The sequence below is a fragment of the Plutella xylostella genome, chromosome 28 (assembly GCF_932276165.1).
Source record: "Plutella xylostella chromosome 28, ilPluXylo3.1, whole genome shotgun sequence".
NCBI classification, from domain to species: Eukaryota; Metazoa; Arthropoda; class Insecta; order Lepidoptera; family Plutellidae; genus Plutella; species Plutella xylostella.
The window spans coordinates 1,093,428-1,113,655 of NC_064008.1; the positions used below are offsets into that span (position 1 = coordinate 1,093,428).

Consider the following 20,228-nt stretch of genomic DNA (forward strand, 5'->3'; position numbering starts at 1 on the left):
AAAATATTAATTAAAATACTTATTAAACACTAGGTTAAAGTCATCACTCATGCCATTTTTTACTTATTATTCACAAAAACTTAACTTTGTAAACGTTAAAATATGAAATTAGGGGCTTTTGAACGCATTCAAACTAAAAATCAAAATACTCTGTGAACCTGTGAAAACACTCCCTCCACTTCATTCATACAACATACAATAACAATGATAAAACAAAATTACAAATGGAATTTCCTTATTTAAATAGATATTTGTGCACTAAATACATAATAATATGACGTAAGTATAGTATTCTGATGGAGTGGTTAAGTTGCAGACTCAGATCGACTCGATTTATAAAATAGACCGATAAAATATTACGATAATTTGTTACAAAGTTATAGATATTAAACTATCAATCATTGTTTACAGAAAGAAGAAGAAGACGTTGCGTGTCACCGTATAGCCAAGGAAATATCTTGTGAAAGTTTTAACTCAAGGCGGAAATTTATTGAAAAAATACTCAACATAACCTACAATTACAGTGAAATACTGAAAATATCTTGTACCGTGATAATATTTCTGAATAATAAGTGCAAACCCGGTTGAAAGCACGATCTTAGAGTATCTAAGATCGTGCTTTCAACCACATACTTAATACAATTCCATAATCATATCGAAATCCAAAAGTTCGTAAGTCGTAAGTGATCATAGTTTAGGTGTGTACTTATTAGACTCATGCATTGTAAACTCTATAAACGATTACTCGTAATGTATTAATCATATTAAAAGTTGAATGCGGCTGTTTTATTTTTTATTCTTTATGTTTAAAGCAGTTCTAAGAAAAAGCAGTAATAACTAGTAATAAGAGTTGTAACATTATGCATGGACCAAGTGTCTGCTTATGTAAAAACACAATGTTATCATGTAAGTAAACCCTGCTTTAAACATAAAAAATGTGTCTACCTAATCTTCATAAAGCAGATAATGCTAACACCCTGATTACACCACCAAGTAGAGCGGCCCGAGACAGTGTCCTCCGCTGAGCACTGTTAAATTGTGATCCACGGAATGGTTTAAGATCAGCCAAGAGTACTGTCTTGCCACTCTACTCAGTAGGTGATTACAAGGGTATTACATTGCAACAGGTAAAAGTAAGTATACAGGGCCTCAAGTCTGCTAAGGAATGAGGAGGATATGGTAGGTATCCATATATTAAAAGTACAACTTACAATGTTACTTATACAATTTCTTCCATGTTGCAATGTTATCATTGCCGGACTCTTAAGAAGGAATACTTCCTATCAAGCCTTTATAAATCAATAGTATCATGAATGACCTCTTAGTCAAGTGCAACATCAACATTTCAATAATGAAATGAAACATGGTTTTTGCTGTATTTTGTGTTTATTAAGTATCATATATTAAATCACATCACAATTATTATCAGTGTTCTGAAATATCAAGCATAAGCTTCTCTTCTATTAGCTAAAAAACTGCTTTCTGATTATCTGAAATAAGATAGAAATATAGATTAATAGTAATTCTATAGGTTAGGATATAATAATAATATATTGTACAGTCAGCCAAAGAGATATGTATGCCACCCCAACGCAAGCCCTTAGATATTATGACAATTGATAGGTAATATTTATGTAACATGAAAAATAAGGATAACTAATATTAAGGTAAGTAATACTTAAGTTAATAAGTATTGATAAAATATTATTATTCCACCCATGAGGATTAAATTTTTGTTGCTGTGGTGGCATAAATATCTATTGCTGACTGTACTATCAAGGTATTGATACAACTTTATTTCGTAGATTTTCTATTCTATTCTATTCTGAGAGGTGGCGAAGCTCCTGTACGTGGCTCTCTTGAGTGGAACCTTTGTACATATCCCCTTAATTTTAGCTCAGCCAGCCTAGCTCTCGAGTAAAATGGAGCAGCAAGCCTGGGTGTTCCAATAGCTGAGATAGGCGTTCTGTTGGTCCAAGAATAGATATAGTCTTGTTTCTGTAGTAGGTGGAGATTGAGCCAGCATAGGTATATTTTTTTAACTACAAAAGATACCCACCGCAGCACTACAGTTTAATCCTAAGGTACTTAGAAAACAGATGAATCAAATAATATTTTATAGATATAGAATCTAGATAAGCAAGCCAAGTAAATTATTTTTCATACTGTCAGTGCATCATAAAATTAAAGTGTTTGTGCTAGGGTAGTATTTCATATCTTTTTTGCTACAAATAAATTGAAATCAGCTTAAGTGACTTACTCAGTAGCAGAATGATATGCCAATTTAGTTTCTTATGTAGGTATTAACTTCATAAGATCTTAATACAACTTGTTGTTAAGTAGGTACTTCACATAGGCACTTGAATATTTAGTCTTGGTTATAAATTCCAGTCTGGAGCCAGTTGCAACGCAGTAAAAACCTACAAATACCAAAATTCTGGTTAGTAGATATCATGGGGTTTAGGTTACAGACATTATGATAGTATAGGAAGGTTTATCTTATTATTATTATTAGTAGGTATATATTGTTAGCCACTGGACTTAGCTGGAGCGAGACCAGACATAGGTGGTTTAAACATAGATACATAGGTGGCAGATTTTATGACACCTCTGGGGTGCCATAGGACTACAACAATGGTAAAAGAAGGTTTGTCTTTGTTTTGAAGGATATTTCCTTTAAGGCTTCTTCTTCATGCCTTAAGAACATGAGAGTTAAGGCGGTCATCCACTGGCGAGGCGACGGTATAGATTGTTGGCTTGTCGAATCTCGTTGGTGATCCATTAGCGAACCAAACAGTCTACTCTCATCATTGGCAAAGTCGTGGCGTGCTTTTTGTAACATCGTTGGAGGTTTTTTAGACCGCGGACTTAGAGGTTATTGGAGGTTTTGCTCGCGAATGGATCACCACCTTTAGTTGAAGAAACTTTTACATGTACCTCTATTATGTTCGTGGATACTCACCTTATTTGTTACGCTCAAATCAGCTAGTTTCATGAAGCTAAAGTCTTCAATCAAATTGTCCGTCAACTCCTTTAAATATGCTTTAAATATCCAGGGAGACTGGTTTGCAATCCTCACGTATCCTCAGTTACTACTTTCACATCACTTTGTAGGTGTAATTACAGGCTCTTTTTCTTACAAAAATAGGAAAAATTAGCCATTTTAATGGCTTTGCGTTGCAAGAATAGGAACTTTTTTCAAAGAGGCGTTGAGTCGCAACTTTGACATATAATCTACTCTGTGTGATGAGCTCATTATGAGCTCGTGGTGCGAATTTCTAGCTTAGTAACGCTATAATTTTCACTGAACGGTTTGCGTGACGTCATAACACAATGAGCCGCAAAAATGTGCGGTGGGAGTGCGAAATCAGCGATCTTGTTGAAATCGATTCAGCCACTCATCGCTGGGAGTAAGGCTACAGCTTCATGTTCCGCTAAACATTGTATATAAACTCGATAAATAACTTCCCTAGCTTGACTACGAATATTTTTCTTCTTCTTCCTAATTGCAAACAGGCGTAAATAGTTGTTTTTATCTAGATTATCCTAATAATTAAATAAGAAAATTGAAAAAACACCGAACCGCCAACTGCCATAAACATTGTTATGACTTTTATGTTTCTTTTCTAATGGTGCCAGGCTCCTGAAAATTTTAGTTCCTCAAACATTAATTTCATGAATTAATAGTTTCACTGTATGTATATGTACTTACTTATCTACTAGGTAAAAAAGAAGCAATCATTCTTACTGCGCAGTGGGTATATATAGAAAATCAATTAATACTATCTTAATAAATGTCTATCGATAAAAATAACAATTAATTTTTGATAAACTTTACTGTACCACTCTTAGTGTAAGTAAGTCTTTGAAAATGGAGGTCCTTGTGCTACTGCCATGGCTATTTGTTATTGTAACCGCTCAGGTATAATAGTTCTTTTAATATACATAGATAGATAAATATAGAATATTCTTTATTTGTACACAATATAATATATAATATAAGTAATACTAGGTTTTTTAGTGGGAATTTGAGGATACAAAGTAGCCATAGTTTGTTAAAACAGATACCTACCAGAAATTTAAATTATAGTATAAGTAGTTCAAATTGATCTTTTCAGGATACATTATACAGCGTGGATCAACTATTACAAAGAGGAATCAGCAGTGGCGACGGAGTTTCTACATATGCAGTGGATGGCGATGACGGCGCGATCCAATCCAACGATGGCCTGAATGCGAACCTTGAGGAACAACAGCAAAAAAAACTGCAAAACCTTGGAACTATGTTTTTGCGGGTAACACTATCATTTTCCATCCTTACATAATAATTTCCCCACATATTTATTTATTATTGATATGCTCAATTGCTCAAAACTGTAATACCCGAAAGGGTAGTCAGGGGTGACTCGCAAGCGCACACGGTTTTCGCTATTACCTACATTCATTTTTACTCACAGAAGGGCTAGTACGGGGCGCACTTAAGACGTGACAAGAGTTTTGCATCGCGCTCACTCACATCGCGCAGCCTCAAGAGCGAGCGCTACGGAGAACTCTTGTCACGTCTTAATAGCGCCCTGTGCTACAGGGCCAGGATAGGTCGCGAGCTTTTTGAGAATGATTTATTAAATTATAATAAGTACCTATTATATTTATATCGTATTGTAGTATGGTAATATATATTGTTCTTAGTTATAAAAACCTAAAATGTTTTCAGATGGCACAAGCAGCAGGATTACGGGAAAATAAAATAAAACGCCCCCCTTATCCCCCCACGAATCCGGTGAGTTATCTAAAAATCAAAATTACATTTTCAGTTTGTAAGAAAATCATATTATGTAATATCCGTAGCTCCTTTGAAGGCTGTAGCAAAAGTCAGAAGAACAACCAAATTTCAGTGAACATCAAAAAACGCTTATATTTCTATACTATTCAAAACTGTTCCTGGGTCACCCCTTTCTCCTTACACCGCTTTTGCAACAACCTGCCTACGAATACTGCAAAATAGCTAGAGTATTGCCATTGTACTTCTTACTTGAGTATTTCTTTATTTCCGTGGCATAACTGATACCACTAGGCACCGTAGCGTCCGTAGTCGAGCTGGCTTCAGTGATCGTAACTGATAACTGAGTTGAAGCAACAACTGGCACGGTCAGCCATTAGATGGGTGACTGATTTAAGTGATTCTTTTCTGGACGCTTCCGTGGTTCGGAAGGCACGTTAAGCCGTGGGTCCCGGTTGCTGCTTCGGCAGCAGTCGTTAAACCTAGTCAGAGGCCTTCGGGCAGCTTGAAAACATCTGACAGTCGGGTCGCCCACTTACCCGACAACTCTCTCTGCACAAGCTTGCTTTTGTTGGGGTCCACCAACCGATGAACTGATACCACTTGAACTGTTCCAGCATGGCGGTCCAGTGCAGATGTACACGGTGTCCGGGGGACCGCTGCTGCCGGGACAACTCATCGTGTCCGACTTCGACACTAGAAGGGGGGAAGAGGTCGACGTCGACACTAGAAGCGGGAGAGAGGTCGACGCCGACACTAAGGGGGAGCTATTGATCGACTTTGATCCTAGAAGAACGATAATAGATGCTTCTCCTCCGACTAAAAAGCCTAAACGCAGGCCCTATATGATGATAAAATTGCAAGGATACGTTTATTTTGCATAATTCAAAACTCCTATATAAGTTAAAATTTCCTCAAAGTAACATTAAAACTCCAAACCCCAATTTGTGTTAAGTATTTGAATTTTTAATAATATTGTTAACAATCTATAGCTACGTTTTAATAACAAAATATCGGTACAATAAATAAAAAAACACTCTTAAATTATATGTCGGTAAACACGGTTAAATTATAGTATTGCAAAAAATATTGACTTAAACTAAGTCATTTTGTTCATCCCATCCTTATTGTCACCTTTGTCTTTATCTAGAGACTTATCAACATCTGCAGTTCCGTTGCAATACTTCACAACCCCATTATCTGGTTTGCTCGTCCCATTTTGCGCTGGAGCGATCATGAGCAAGTTGTTTCCATTCCTGTCAGTTGTCAAGTTCCTTAACGGCAGGGGATGGCGCCATCTTGGGAAATAGTAAGAGCTTCTGAGGAACCTATAGTGCTCCATTTTGTTTTGGACCACTCGACTTTGGTAGCGTCTGAAGAGCGAACCATCTTCATTTTCCTCGTTGCCGAATTTCGGAAAGTCGTTAGCGCCTTCGAGAAAGATTTTCGGTTTTGGACCTTCATCATCATTGCAATAAGGTCGTTTGTACTTCCTGCGTAGGTTCTGCGATGGGCTAAGAGGTGATTCGCATTTGATTGCTAAGGAGTTGTTCTCTTTGTTAGTGGAGATGGAATGCGCTTTCTGCCACTCGAGCACCTCGCATAGAAGACCGATGTATCTGTAATAAGAATATACATAATGAACATATATGGGCAAAGGGAAGATTATGTCTGCCAGAAAAGATGTGACAGTCGTTGGGGTGGACATAGATAAAAACCAAGGACTTTATATTATAACATATATATACAAAGTCCTTGATAAAAACCTATAATAGTTGTAAGAAAAGTCTGAAAAGAAGAGCGGCGCTATAACCCTGTGTCAGACACAGTTTTCATTCACATAGCCACAAAAAGTTAGGTTAGGTTATATTAATTTAAATGTATCTTCCTGCGATTGCCTGAGATTTCGGGTTTCTATTCAATATCCACTCTTAGCTTTTGTTTATAAATATACCTGCCTCTCTGAACAAGATACTGAGGTAGTTTCCTAAAATTTCTAATGACTAGTCTTTGTGTTTGTTACCAACCTTGGTCTTAGAAAGGAGAGCAACAGCGTCACAAAACTCCAGAGTTTACTTACCTGTTGTAGTCGACAACTATCTTTTTGTATGTCTGACCTATGTTATCCAAATCCAAACTAATATTATAAATGCGAAAGTAACTGTGTCTGTCTGTCTGTTACTCTTTCACGCCAAAACTACTGAACAGATTTGAATGAAATTTGGTATACATACGGTCAAGACCCTGGGAAAGAACATAAGCTATTTTTATCCCCGAATCCCCACAAGAAAACTTTTAAGGCGAAGCGAAACGCGCGGGAACAGCTAGTATATTAATATTATAAATGCGAAAATAACTGTGTCTGTCTGTCTGTCTATCTGTCTGTTACTCTTTCACGCCAAAACTACTGAACGGATTTGAATGAAATTTGGTATACATATGGTATAGACCCTCGCGGGAACAGCTAGTGTTCAATAAGGTCATATTCTATTCTATGGTACTCGTACCTGATGGCGACCCTCAATATCTCGCTCTTAGACAGCTTCTTGTCGGGCGGGTGCGTGGGCACGAGTCTCCGCAGCTCGGCGAAGGCTCCACTCACGTTCTGCTGGCGCCAGCGCTCGCGGCAGTTGGAGAACAACTTGCGGGGCGCTCGGAGAGGCAGGCCGGGGGGTAGGTCCGACTGGGGACGGGAAAGGATTAGTTGAAGATTTTCCATATCGTACTAATATGAAGGACGAGTCGTGTCAACTGAGTGTTTGATTGCAGTTGAAATGCGGTCCGTCTGTCTAGAGCCTAAACGCGAAAGTTTTTGAGTATAGATGTTTGGTACTCTTTCATGGGAAAACGGCTGGAGAAATTTTGATGAAATTTGGTATGTAGGCAGCTGACACCCTTCTTCTTTTCAACATTCCTATGAAATGAAATATGGGTCTGGATCTTGGGCTGCAAGATCTTCCCTCACCATTCCCACAACTATTGCCTCAATCTCCACAAAACGTCACTACGTTGTCTTTGGACGTCGACACTAGAATGTGGGGAGCGGTCGACATCGACACTAAGAGGGAGGGAATGGTCGACTTCAACACATGGATGGGGGAGAGGCTAATGTTTAAACTAGAAGGCAAGAAGAGGTCGACTTTGACACTAGAACACTTGGCCAGTAAATCCAGCCACAATAGTAGTTCCTCACCTGTGCCCGCATCTGTCTCTCGTCATCACTGTCCTGGAAACTCGGGTCGTCGCTGAGCATCTCGCTGTCCGGCTCCTCTTCCGAACACGAGTCCGGCTCTGACGTCATCGCCACTGCCACTGGGGGGAGAAGAGGGGAATAAAACAGAATGTTATTTTATTCAAAGCATGGAAGTGGAAAAAAGGCGGGAGGAATATCGCTAACTAAAAACTGAGACACGCTAAGTAAGGCACTTTCATTGTTACGACGGGCCCGAAACACACACATTTACACTCAAAGTAAGTCAGTTTGCCGCCGCGCGCCAATCACGTCGCACCTACGCACCCACACTCTTATGTCGCCGCCATTGTAGTGCATCAGTGTTTTAGTAAGCGAGATTCCTTCCGCTTTTTTTTCTACTTCCACGATTCAAAGTAAATTATAACAATTATTTGCAAACGCATCCGGTCCGATGACGACCTGGTGTGATGCCACATCAGGCGTGCCCCAAGGTGGTGTCTTTCCCCAATGCTTTTTTCTAGTATTTATTATATACCCGTCTCCCTTTTGTAGCACTCGAGAGCGGTGGCATAGCTCAGTCGGGTGAGCGCCCGTTTCTCACGCCAGAGATTCGGGTTCGAATCCCGGTGCTGACATGTTCGAATGAGTTCTTTGGATTATAGGTAGAATGTATATATTATCACTCTTACGGTGAAGGAAAACCTTGTGAGGAAACCTGCATTTATAGATTAAGCACATCGATGTGAAGCTACCAAACCGCAGTGGACCAAGCTTAGGAAGGCAGTTTAGACCTTGGGGATATGCATATAGGTCATGAGCCAGGTGCAGGTCCTTACACTCCCACAACAGATAATCCTAATCCTAATCCTAATCCTAACTAATCCTAACTAATATTATAAATGCGAAAGTAACTGTGTCTGTCTGTCTGTCTGTCTGTCTGTCTGTCTGTCTGTTACTCTTTCACGCCAAAACTACTGAACGGATTTGAATGAAATTTGGTATGCATATGGTATAGACCCTGGGAAAGAACATAGGCTACTTTTTATCCCGGAATTCCCACGGGAAAAATTTTTAAGGCGAAGCGAAGCTCGCGGGAACAGCTAGTAAAATATAATAGAAATTAGGTAGGTATAAGTAACTAAACTAAACTAAACTTATTATTATTATTAATAAGTAGTTACCTAAGTTTTGGAGAGAAAACCAATTTTTCTTTCAATCGTTAAATACGAGTAAATAAGCCCGAGTACTTAAGTACTATCTTTTTTGTATTTTAAAAGTAAATTGTAACGACCAACCAAACTTAAAACACATGTCTTACTAACCTCTCTACATATGCAAAATTAATTTTGAAGAGAAATCACAAGTATTATCGTCGGCACAAAGACAGTCACTTGTATTGCTTTGCTTCATTCATTATTTTTATCACAAAAAACTAAATAAAGAGTCATTCTATTATTGTAAAGAGAGGAAGCTGTTATCAGCGGATACTCTATATTTGACTCATACCTACCAATTATTATTATTATTAAATTCTTTATTGCACATAAATCAATTTGTACATAGGCGGACTTAATGCTTAAAGCATTCTCTTCCAGTTAACCTTGGACGTTGTGGAGAATTTGATAGGTAGTGCGAAAGACAATGTGGACAGTTTAATTTTGTTTAATATCTATAATTATTGTTAAACACTTGAATTTATACAGGGTGTTGCAAAAAGGGTATACTAAGCCAAAACCTACATGTGCAGCATGGTAGGTATATCTAAGCCTGAAACTGAAATCAGAATTTGAAAATTCGCGAAAAAAGAAATTCATATTCCATAGAAACTTTGTTGGTCACGCTCACGTGACTTTTTACTATGGAAAATTATTTTTTTTTTGAAGGCGTGCATGGAGCCTTATTATTATTACTATATTTTTTTTATAGTCTACGTATTTTCCCACTGCTGGGCAAAGACCTCTCCTTTAATTTTCTACTTATCCCGATCCAATGCGGCTACCTCCCCCCCCCCCTATTATTACTATTAAACATTTATTTCTAGATATAATATCCATAGTAAATATATACCTACAATTATTATTTATATAACCGTGCCATTAGACATTATAAAGTGTTTCTAACCCCCGATGGAAATAGAGGGGTAGTACGTATAAATTTAAGGTGTCTGTACAGGGTGCTCGAATACAAGCTCGTAGAACAAAAGTTGTTCAGAATGACGATTGACGACCGAATGGCGTAGTGGTTAGTGACCCTGACTACTGAGCCGAAGGTCCCGGGTTCGATTCCCGGCTGGGGCAGATATTTGTTTAACCCGCCAGTGGTGACGTGAATTTGACTTACATCGTTGGTGACGCCGGTCTCACGCACCGGGATTTTCAAACTTATTTTTTTTATTTAATTAACTACACATGCTACTTAAAATTAGTTTAATTTTAAAGATAAGTATTTGTTTGACAATAAAACAAAGCATTATCATAAATCACGGCTCGTTTATTAGTCCTTTTACCATGGTACTTAGCACACTTAATATTTGCATAATTTTTCACCTATCATCTTAAAAATTAAAAAAATACAACAATGATGTAATTTTTTATAACTAAGTCCACCTTTTATAGTTTTATAACACTACAAACTTCATAAAAAAAACAAAAATTTATATACTTCTACCAAAAAAATAATAATAATAATACACTAAAAGTCATTGTTTCTCCACAGCCAAACAGTCTCTGCAAGACGGCACTTACATGGTCGTAACACATATATTTCTTACATTTTGTGACAAATATATTAAATTTTTCTGTTATTTTCGCTATCCACATTCATAACATTGACAATTTTTTGAAGGTCCAGCTATCTCCGTCGTCATTTTCAAGGACATGCTGAAACTAGCTGATATTACTGTAAAAACTTATTGAAATCTATTAAGTACTTATATTTGTATAAATACCTACAACTATCTATTAAAAATAGTTCAATCATGAAATTTACAATCACACAACAAAAATAAAGTCAAGAAAAATAAAAAAAAATTATGAAAAATTTAAAAAATATCTTTAAATTTGACTTACATAGTCGGTGACCCCGGTCTCACGCACCGGGTTGGCGCCAAAACACCGAAACCTGCGCACGAGTCACCGTCGCGGGGTGGACTGACGATGGGGGATGGGAAATGAGGCAGCTACCCGAAATCACAACAAAAATCGATGGCTAGTGAGAAAGTTATTCGACTTTTTCGAACCACCCGGTCTCACAGACATATACGTCACCACTGGCGGGTTAAAGACAGATATTTGTACTCGGGTCTTGGGTGTTGATATTTATATTTAGTATCTATCTATCTATGTATTTGTGTAGATATATCAGCTGTCCGACACCCATAACACAGGTTCTGCCTAGCTTGGGGTCGGATGGCCGTGTGTGAGATGTCCCCACATATTTATTATTTAATGACCCGCTGAGTCACCCCCTTTCGGCTTAGAATACCCTTTTTGCAACACCCTGTATATCTGCGGTAGCGTAGCTCCCAAATGGCTGAACCGATTTTAGTTTAGATTTTTTATTCAGTTTATGTTAGTTTATTCATGCAAAAGATAATAAAATACATTAAAATTGAATAAAATCAAATTAAAACTTATTATACATCAAAATATTTTTTTTATTTATTTATTGTCTCGAGAGTTTGTTCTTAAAAGTAAGCTTTGGGTTGTTATCAATATTGTTTAAAATAAAAATAAGACCTCTTTTCCCGCCTTTAGGGGTGGAAATTATTAAAATATATAAATGGGTAAGGTAAGGAAATTCCAGTTAGATATTATTTTTTTTTTATCAAAATCAGTCTATAACTGGCGATGATTTTGGTGGACTGAGATTATAAAAACATAGGTACTTAGGTACAAGCAGACTATTGCAGATGAATTGAATCACTAATTGCAAAAAGGGTACTTTATGTACTTTGGTACTCAAATAGCTTTGATTTTATTGCAATTAGTGATTCAATTGAGAACCTTTCATTAAGTTCTTTGTATAAATACAAATTATCAAAACTCTTAAACCTACGTCCAACTAGGACGTAGTTACGCAGAAAGGCCTCAATCCACAACTTCGTCAAAATTGAGTTATATACTAGAACATGCTATTTAATGTAGGGTCTACCTGTCAAGAAAACAAACACAGTAAAAAACCAACTACAACATACTTTTTTGATGTGGGGGACCAACCCACATTGTATGAAACACACATTTTTTAGTTTCACATAAAGGACTCAAACTGTTTGAGTCCTTTTACAGAAACGCATTTCCTATGAAACCATGAAAAATTTAGTTTTTCATAAAAGACTCAAGCGCTCTGAGTCGTTTTAGAGAAATACGTATTCATTAAAAAAAGACAATTTGTATTTAGCAGAAAGGACTCAACCCGTCTGAGTCGTTTTAGAGAAATACTTATTCATTGAAAAAAGACAATTTGTATTTAGCAGAAAGGACTCAAACCGTCTTGAGTCGTTTTAGCGAAATACTTATTGATTGAAAGAAGTCAATTTGTACTCAGCAGAAAGGACTCAAACTGCCTGAGTTGTTTCATAGAATATAAGTTTCTAATAAAACAGTTCAAATTTTATTTGGCAGAAAGGATTCAAACTGTTTTTGTTCCGTCTCTTGGCCACTATTCTGTCACCGCATTTTTCCACCTTCCGTCCTCCCACGAGCCAAGTATCCTGCCACTCCCATATCAGTTCGGCGACCCGCATACCGACGTTGAACACTTTCCTCTTTTGACGGATCACCACGTTGGGAATACGTCTAAGCGAAATAATTAACATGGATCGCTCTATAGGTCTTTGTGGAACTCTGATTCGGTGCACAGTTTCGTTGGTCATCGTCCATGTATCGGCACCGTATGTTAGTGTGGGCAAGTCACATTAGCAATTAACAATCCATAAGCAGCGTCGCTCGACTCTCAAACATCTATCAGATTCATACAAGTTACGCCCGATTAGATTAGCGAGCGACGATGCCTAAGGATTGTTAATGGCAAATTTTCGGTGGTGGTAACTCCAAAGGAATGTCACAAGGTGACTTGGTTCTCACACGACTGTCGGACCGGGAACCAAATCGACCACATTTTGATTATTCGAAAATGAAGACATTCACTTGTAGATGTTAGAAATACTTAAGAAGGGTTGCTAACGTCAAGAGTGATCACCACTTAGTCGTTGGAAAAATCTGCTTGACGATAGCGGGAGCTCAGAAGCAGGCCACAAGATCTGCCAAAGATGTCGCTGTAAATAAGCTGCAGGACCCAGAAGTCAGAAGATAACTTAGTATCCAGATCCACAACAAATACCATCACCCTACTAAGTGTGGGCGACGCGCCTCAATCAAAGATAACTGCACTGGCATTAAAGACATGTTTTAAAAAAGTTGCGAAGAAATAATAAGGCACAAGGAACACTTAAAGAAAGAATGGATGTCTAAAGGAACATGGCATATGATCAACTCTCCAAGGAAGACTTAACATCGAAGTAGACTACCATTCTAAAGAAGCACGAGTTGCGTACAAGTATTTTCTTTGTGAACAAAATATCAAACGTAATTTAAAAAAGGACCAACGCTGTTAGTCTGATTCTATATCTTGGAGAAAACAAACAGCGGCTGCCATGAAGGATCTATAGAAAGCATCAAATAAACTTTGCAACAAACCCCAGGATATCCCCTTGTTACTATGGAAGACCGACTTGTAAGATGGTATGACCACATTGCCGAAGTTTTTAAAGATCTAAACCAGTCTGCATCTGAGGAGTTGGATGAAGATTCAATAAATCAGGAGCATCTTGTATATCCAGATCTTGATGTATGTCAAGAAGCATAATCGTAATCATTATGATTATAATAGAATCGATAGAGTCCAGAGACCTTCGGGCGGCTTGAAAACATCTGACAGTCGGGTTGCCCAATTACCCGTCAACTCTGTCAGCACAAGCTTGCTTGTGTTGGGGTCCACTAACCCACACTGGGACAGAGTAGTGGACTAGGCCTAATCCCTTCCTTGTAGATTGGAAGGAGACCCATGCCCCGGCAGTGGAGATGTGACGGGTCGTGATGATGGTTAATGATTATGAGATTTATAATTATTCTGCATCTTGACATAAATTTTAATATCCACCCGCAAAGTAAATTCGAAGTGATACGGACCATACGATCGCTGAAATCCCACTTTTCAGCGTTCGTATTGTAAGCACAGGGAACGACGGATATCCTACGGAGGCATTAAAAGGAGGATAGTTGCAATATACCGAGGATGATGAAGTGAAGTTAGAGTAAAAGAGAATTTTATTTATGTCCAACTTTATCCTTTGAGGTTTGCTTATGTTCATATTGCTTTATCCTGATAATTATGGGATAAATACGGGTCGTAGACACTTACTAAAAAAGTGGGCTTCCATTTCGTAAAAAAATATATCAAAATCGGTTAAGTTGATCCAGAGTTTTGCTCTTGGGAACACATTTCCGGTTAGAATTTTATTCATGCCCAACTTTTTTCTATGAGGTTTGCTTTCCGTCAAAATGCCTTATCCTGAAAATTATGGGATACAAACGGGTCGTAGATACTCACTAAAAAGGTAGGCTTCTATTTTGTAAAAAAAATATCAAAATCGGTTAAGTTGATCCAGAGTTTTGCGCTTGGGAATACAGTTCCGGTTAGATTTTTATATAGATGTGATACCCCATCCACACGCTCGGCGAACAATGGCAAACAGCAAACAGCAAACAGCAAACACTGACGTGTGGATGGGTGTTTGTCGTTGTTTGCCTGTTTGTGTTTGTGTTCGCCAGTGTTCGGCATCGGTGTCGGTTTTTCTTGCCAGATCAAAGGATGTTCGGCAAACAGTTCGCTACGTATCCACACGTCTGGCAGCGATCAGTATGCGCGCTAGCATTGCGGGAGGCGGACGTATCAACTTGCTACACTTTTTCGTGGGCGCGCATTTTTTTTTTATGTAGGTTCACCGATTACTCCGCCGTTTATGAACCGAATTTGAAAATTCTTTTTTTTTTGTATAGGGTTGAGCTCCCAGGTGTTCCCATTTTTTTTTTCAGAATTATATCTCACCCCGAATGGTGGGTAAAGGGGTAAAAACAGGGTATGAATTTCCATTTTGGACACATATTAACCGATTCTAATGAAATTAAAAACATAAATATAGTTCTTGTAACAAAAAAATATGATGGTGACCTTGAGCTGATCTGATGATGGAAACGGAAGGCAGTCATGGGAACTCCTCAACGGTATATAGCAACTACCTCGTGTTTAGGCTTGAATGATTCGTATTGATTAGTAGGACTTTTGGTATCATTTGCATCTTACTTTTAATTAAAAATTATTGCAAATAAACTAAAAACTATAAAATAAAATATTAATTAAAAAGAAGAAGTCAGTTTTCTTTGCTTTCTTCTTATTTTCCTTTTTTCTTTCTCTTGCTTTAATTTATATAATAAAAATATGTCAACCCACAATAATAGCTCGTCGTCCGCCGTGTTTGCCGGTTCGGAATGTTATGAGCGTTCGCCGAGCATGTGGATGGCTGTTTGTGTTCGGTGATTGTGGTTGGTGTTTGGGACTTTGTTTGCTGTTTGCCGTGTTTGTGACAAACAGCAAGCGTATGGATGGGGCTTGAAATGTTGTTTCCGATTACAATTCAATATAAATTCTTTAATAATAGGTTTACTTTTGATATGTAATTTTTATTTTGTGTAAAAAAGTAATGTCTTGTGTCTACAATATAAATATTTTACTTTAAAAACCATATTGTTATTTAAAAAAAATATTTTATAAAAATAAATATTTGGTTGGATCCTTTCTGCGAAACGTTGAATTTCCCTGCTTGCATAGAAAAAGCAATTTAGGAGAAAGGATCCAAGTGCATATTTTCATTAATAACTCAATAAATATTCGTTATAGCTACACCATGATTTGCAATAGTAAAATAACAATAAATATGCATAATTTAAGATAATTTCCACATATAAGATGCTTTTCATTGCTGAAGAATACCGATAAGAACTTAAAACGTCTATATCTCAGAACTAGGTTTGTGTGGGTTGAGTCCTTTCTGCGTAACTACGTCCACTGTTATACTTAACAATAAATTGAAGTTTGAATTAATTGTAAGTTCATATTTAAGTTTTTTTTTTTATAGATATTGAAGTTATGTTTTACACAAGTTACAAACCGCTTTTTCCTTTAATATTGGTCAAGGTGGGCATAAAACTTCCTTGGAAAGATCACTGAATCACACTAAAAACACACACAGCTTCTTGACACTCAGAATAATGTCTCCCACGAGAGAGGTGATCAATACACTGGCTGGCTAGACACTGCAGGGGTGGTGGGTTATTTTTTGAATTTCAAATAGAGGCGTGGCTTACAGGGTGGTTCAACAACCAATGGGGAAGTGGGGCGGGGTTCATAGGTACATGATTCCCTCCTTAATCCGTCAAAATTTGTATAATTTGTGGAGGATAAACTTTGATGATGGATTCTAATACCCCATCCACACGCTCGGCGAACAATGGCAAACAGCAAACAGCAAACAGCAAACACTGACGTGTGGATGGGTGTTTGTCGTTGTTTGCCTGTTTGTGTTTGTGTTCGCCAGTGTTCGGCATCGGTGTCGGTTTTTCTTGCCAGATCAAAGGATGTTCGGCAAACAGTTCGCTACGTATCCACACGTCTGGCAGCGGTCAGTATGCGCGCTAGCATTGCGGGAGGCGGACGTATCAACTTGCTACACTTGTAGGGTTTTTTTTTATGTATGTTCACCGATTACTCCGCCGTTTATAAACCGATTTTGAAAATTCTTTTTTTGTTGTATTGGGTTGAGCTCCCAGGTGGTCCCATTTTTATTTCAGAATTTTATCTCACCCCTAAGGGTGGGTAAAGGGGTAAAAACAGGGTATGAATTTACATTTTGGACACATATTAACCGATTCTAATGAAATTAAGAACATAAATATAGTTCTTTTAACAAAAAAATATGATGGTGACCTTGAGCTGATCTGATGATGGAAACGGAAGGCAGTCAAGGGAACTCCTCAACGGTATATAGCAACTACCTCGTGTTTAGGCTTGAATGATTCGTATTGATTAGTAGGATATTTTGGTATCATTTGCATCTTACTTTTGATAAAAAATTATTGCAAATAAACTAAAAACTATAAAATAAAATAATAATTAAAAAGAAGAAGTCAGTTTTTAATTATTATTATTATCCCACCATCGTCTTTGCTTTCTTCTTATTTTCCTTTTTTCTTTCTCTTGCTTTAATTTATATAATAAAAATATGTCAAGCCGAAAGTAATAGCTCGTCGTCCGCCGTGTTTGCCGGTTCGGAATGTAATGAGCGTTCGCCGAGCATGTGGATGGCTGTTTGTGTTCGGTGATTGTGGTTGGTGTTTGGGACTTTGTTTGCTGTTTGCCGTGTTTGTGACAAACAGCAAGCGTATGGATGGGGCTTGAAATGTTGTTTCCGATTACAATTCAATATAAATTCTTTAATAATAGGTTTACTTTTGATATGTAATTTTTATTTTGTGTAAAAAAGTAATGTCTTGTGTCTACAATATAAATATTTTACTTTAAAAACCATATTGTTATTTAAAAAAAATATTTTATAAAAATAAATATTTGGTTGGATCCTTTCTGCGAAACGTTGAATTTCCCTGCTTGCATAGAAAAAGCAATTTAGGAGAAAGGATCCAAGTGCATATTTTCATTAATAACTCAATAAATATTCGTTATAGCTACACCATGATTTGCAATAGTAAAATAACAATAAATATGCATAATTTAAGATAATTTCCACATATAAGATGCTTTTCATTGCTGAAGAATACCGATAAGAACTTAAAACGTCTATATCTCAGAACTAGGTTTGTGTGGGTTGAGTCCTTTCTGCGTAACTACGTCCACTGTTATACTTAACAATAAATTGAAGTTTGAATTAATTGTAAGTTCATATTTAAGTTTTTTTTTTTATAGATATTGAAGTTATGTTTTACACAAGTTACAAACCGCTTTTTCCTTTAATATTGGTCAAGGTGGGCATAAAACTTCCTTGGAAAGATCACTGAATCACACTAAAAACACACACAGCTTCTTGACACTCAGAATAATGTCTCCCACGAGAGAGGTGATCAATACACTGGCTGGCTAGACACTGCAGGGGTGGTGGGTTATTTTTTGAATTTCAAATAGAGGCGTGGCTTACAGGGTGGTTCAACAACCAATGGGGAAGTGGGGCGGGGTTCATAGGTACATGATTCCCTCCTTAATCCGTCAAAATTTGTATAATTTGTGGAGGATAAACTTTGATGATGGATTCTAATACCCCATCCACACGCTCGGCGAACAATGGCAAACAGCAAACAGCAAACAGCAAACACTGACGTGTGGATGGGTGTTTGTCGTTGTTTGCCTGTTTGTGTTTGTGTTCGCCAGTGTTCGGCATCGGTGTCGGTTTTTCTTGCCAGATCAAAGGATGTTCGGCAAACAGTTCGCTACGTATCCACACGTCTGGCAGCGGTCAGTATGCGCGCTAGCATTGCGGGAGGCGGACGTATCAACTTGCTACACTTGTAGGGTTTTTTTTTATGTATGTTCACCGATTACTCCGCCGTTTATAAACCGATTTTGAAAATTCTTTTTTTGTTGTATTGGGTTGAGCTCCCAGGTGGTCCCATTTTTATTTCAGAATTTTATCTCACCCCTAAGGGTGGGTAAAGGGGTAAAAACAGGGTATGAATTTACATTTTGGACACATATTAACCGATTCTAATGAAATTAAGAACATAAATATAGTTCTTTTAACAAAAAAATATGATGGTGACCTTGAGCTGATCTGATGATGGAAACGGAAGGCAGTCAAGGGAACTCCTCAACGGTATATAGCAACTACCTCGTGTTTAGGCTTGAATGATTCGTATTGATTAGTAGGATATTTTGGTATCATTTGCATCTTACTTTTGATAAAAAATTATTGCAAATAAACTAAAAACTATAAAATAAAATAATAATTAAAAAGAAGAAGTCAGTTTTTAATTATTATTATTATCCCACCATCGTCTTTGCTTTCTTCTTATTTTCCTTTTTTCTTTCTCTTGCTTTAATTTATATAATAAAAATATGTCAAGCCGAAAGTAATAGCTCGTCGTCCGCCGTGTTTGCCGGTTCGGAATGTAATGAGCGTTCGCCGAGCATGTGGATGGCTGTTTGTGTTCGGTGATTGTGGTTGGTGTTTGGGACTTTGTTTGCTGTTTGCCGTGTTTGTGACAAACAGCAAGCGTATGGATGGGGCTTAAGCGGCAGATTTCACGAATATTAAATGGGTGTTAAAAAAATGTAATCAATTTAGCTGGTACTTATTTAAACAAAAGGGAAATTGGTAAAAAACTAAATGTTACTTTATGATAAAGTTAAGTACAACTTACAGTGGGTTTGCAAGAGGTTCACAATGCGACCACTGATACACGAATTTTTCAGTGTCGTCAAGAGTCACAAATCGGTTGTTTGTACATTTTACAAGATATTTGTCTGTAAAACGACTCTTGTAAGTTATATGGGGATAAGTAGCAGCAGGTACATACTAATCCTAACTAATATTATAAATGCGAAAGTAACTGTGTCTGTCTGTCTGTCTGTGTGTCTGTGTGTTACTCTTTCACGCCACACACTACTGAACGGATTTGAATGAAATTTTGTATACTGTTTATGGTCTAGACCCTGAGAAAGAACAATGGCTACTTTTTATCCCGGAATTCCCACGGGAAAACTTTTTAAGGCGAAGCGAAGCTCGCGGGAACAGCGTGTTAATAATATAACTATGATTGGATAGGTAAGCTATAGTCCCTTAGCTAGATAAGTAGGTACCTATATTTTTAATCAAACCTTTATTTTACCAGTTATAGATAGAAACGGTCATATTTGTTTATTTCGAATTTAAATAAATCTATCAAATTTCAGTTTCCAAGACATGAATCCCTGAATTAATTTATCTATGTCTGGATCAAACATGTTGCTTGAAAATCTCCACCAATATGGAAGGAAGCTGAAGGTCCTGAAAAGAAAGTAAAATTGTTTTGTGAACATAAGATATAAACAACAGTAAAAGAAAATAAAACTAACTAAACTTAGATATTGCTAAGTAAATAAACCGCCCCGAGACATAACTGACGAAAATGTGCCCATGATGCTAGCGGCATT

General features: G+C 37.3%; 1 protein-coding gene and 2 long non-coding RNA genes across 6 annotated transcripts; 1 reads left to right on the top strand and 2 right to left on the bottom strand.

The window, feature by feature from the left end:
• On the top strand, positions 1-776 carry LOC125490805. The gene is made up of 2 exons (XR_007267919.1): positions 1-279; positions 412-776. It is a non-coding gene; the product is annotated as an uncharacterized LOC125490805 (long non-coding RNA).
• A 591-nt stretch (positions 777-1,367) lies between these two features.
• On the bottom strand, positions 1,368-3,371 carry LOC125490806. The gene is made up of 3 exons (XR_007267920.1): positions 2,963-3,371; positions 2,261-2,420; positions 1,368-1,490 (listed from the first exon to the last, which is right to left on the bottom strand). It is a non-coding gene; the product is annotated as an uncharacterized LOC125490806 (long non-coding RNA).
• A 2,013-nt stretch (positions 3,372-5,384) lies between these two features.
• LOC105381128 lies at positions 5,385-18,166 on the bottom strand. Of its 4 annotated transcripts, none has more exons than XM_048631132.1 (4): positions 18,042-18,166; positions 7,974-8,092; positions 7,288-7,463; positions 5,385-6,399 (listed from the first exon to the last, which is right to left on the bottom strand). In XM_048631132.1, the coding sequence occupies exons 1-4, from the start codon at positions 18,073-18,075 to the stop codon at positions 5,880-5,882; spliced, it is 849 nt and encodes a 282-aa protein (XP_048487089.1). In that variant the 5' UTR covers positions 18,076-18,166; the 3' UTR covers positions 5,385-5,879. The 4 variants fall into 4 exon arrangements, with proteins under 4 accessions (XP_048487089.1, XP_048487091.1, XP_048487088.1 ...); XM_048631134.1 differs by lacking the exon at positions 18,042-18,166 and adding an exon at positions 9,155-9,283; XM_048631131.1 differs by lacking the exon at positions 18,042-18,166 and adding an exon at positions 16,201-16,358 and having other exon boundaries at positions 5,386-6,399.
• Positions 18,167-20,228: the final 2,062 nt, after the last annotated feature.

Coding starts and splice junctions, on each gene's coding strand:
- LOC105381128 (XM_048631132.1), bottom strand. CDS start 18,075: ATGCCCACCTTGACCAATATTAAAGGAAAAAGCG. Junction 7,464..7,973: donor AGAGACAGATGCGGGCACAG/GTGAGGAACTAC, acceptor TCCCGTCCCCAG/TCGGACCTACCCCCCGGCCT. Junction 6,400..7,287: donor ATATTGAGGGTCGCCATCAG/GTACGAGTACCA, acceptor TTCTTATTACAG/ATACATCGGTCTTCTATGCG.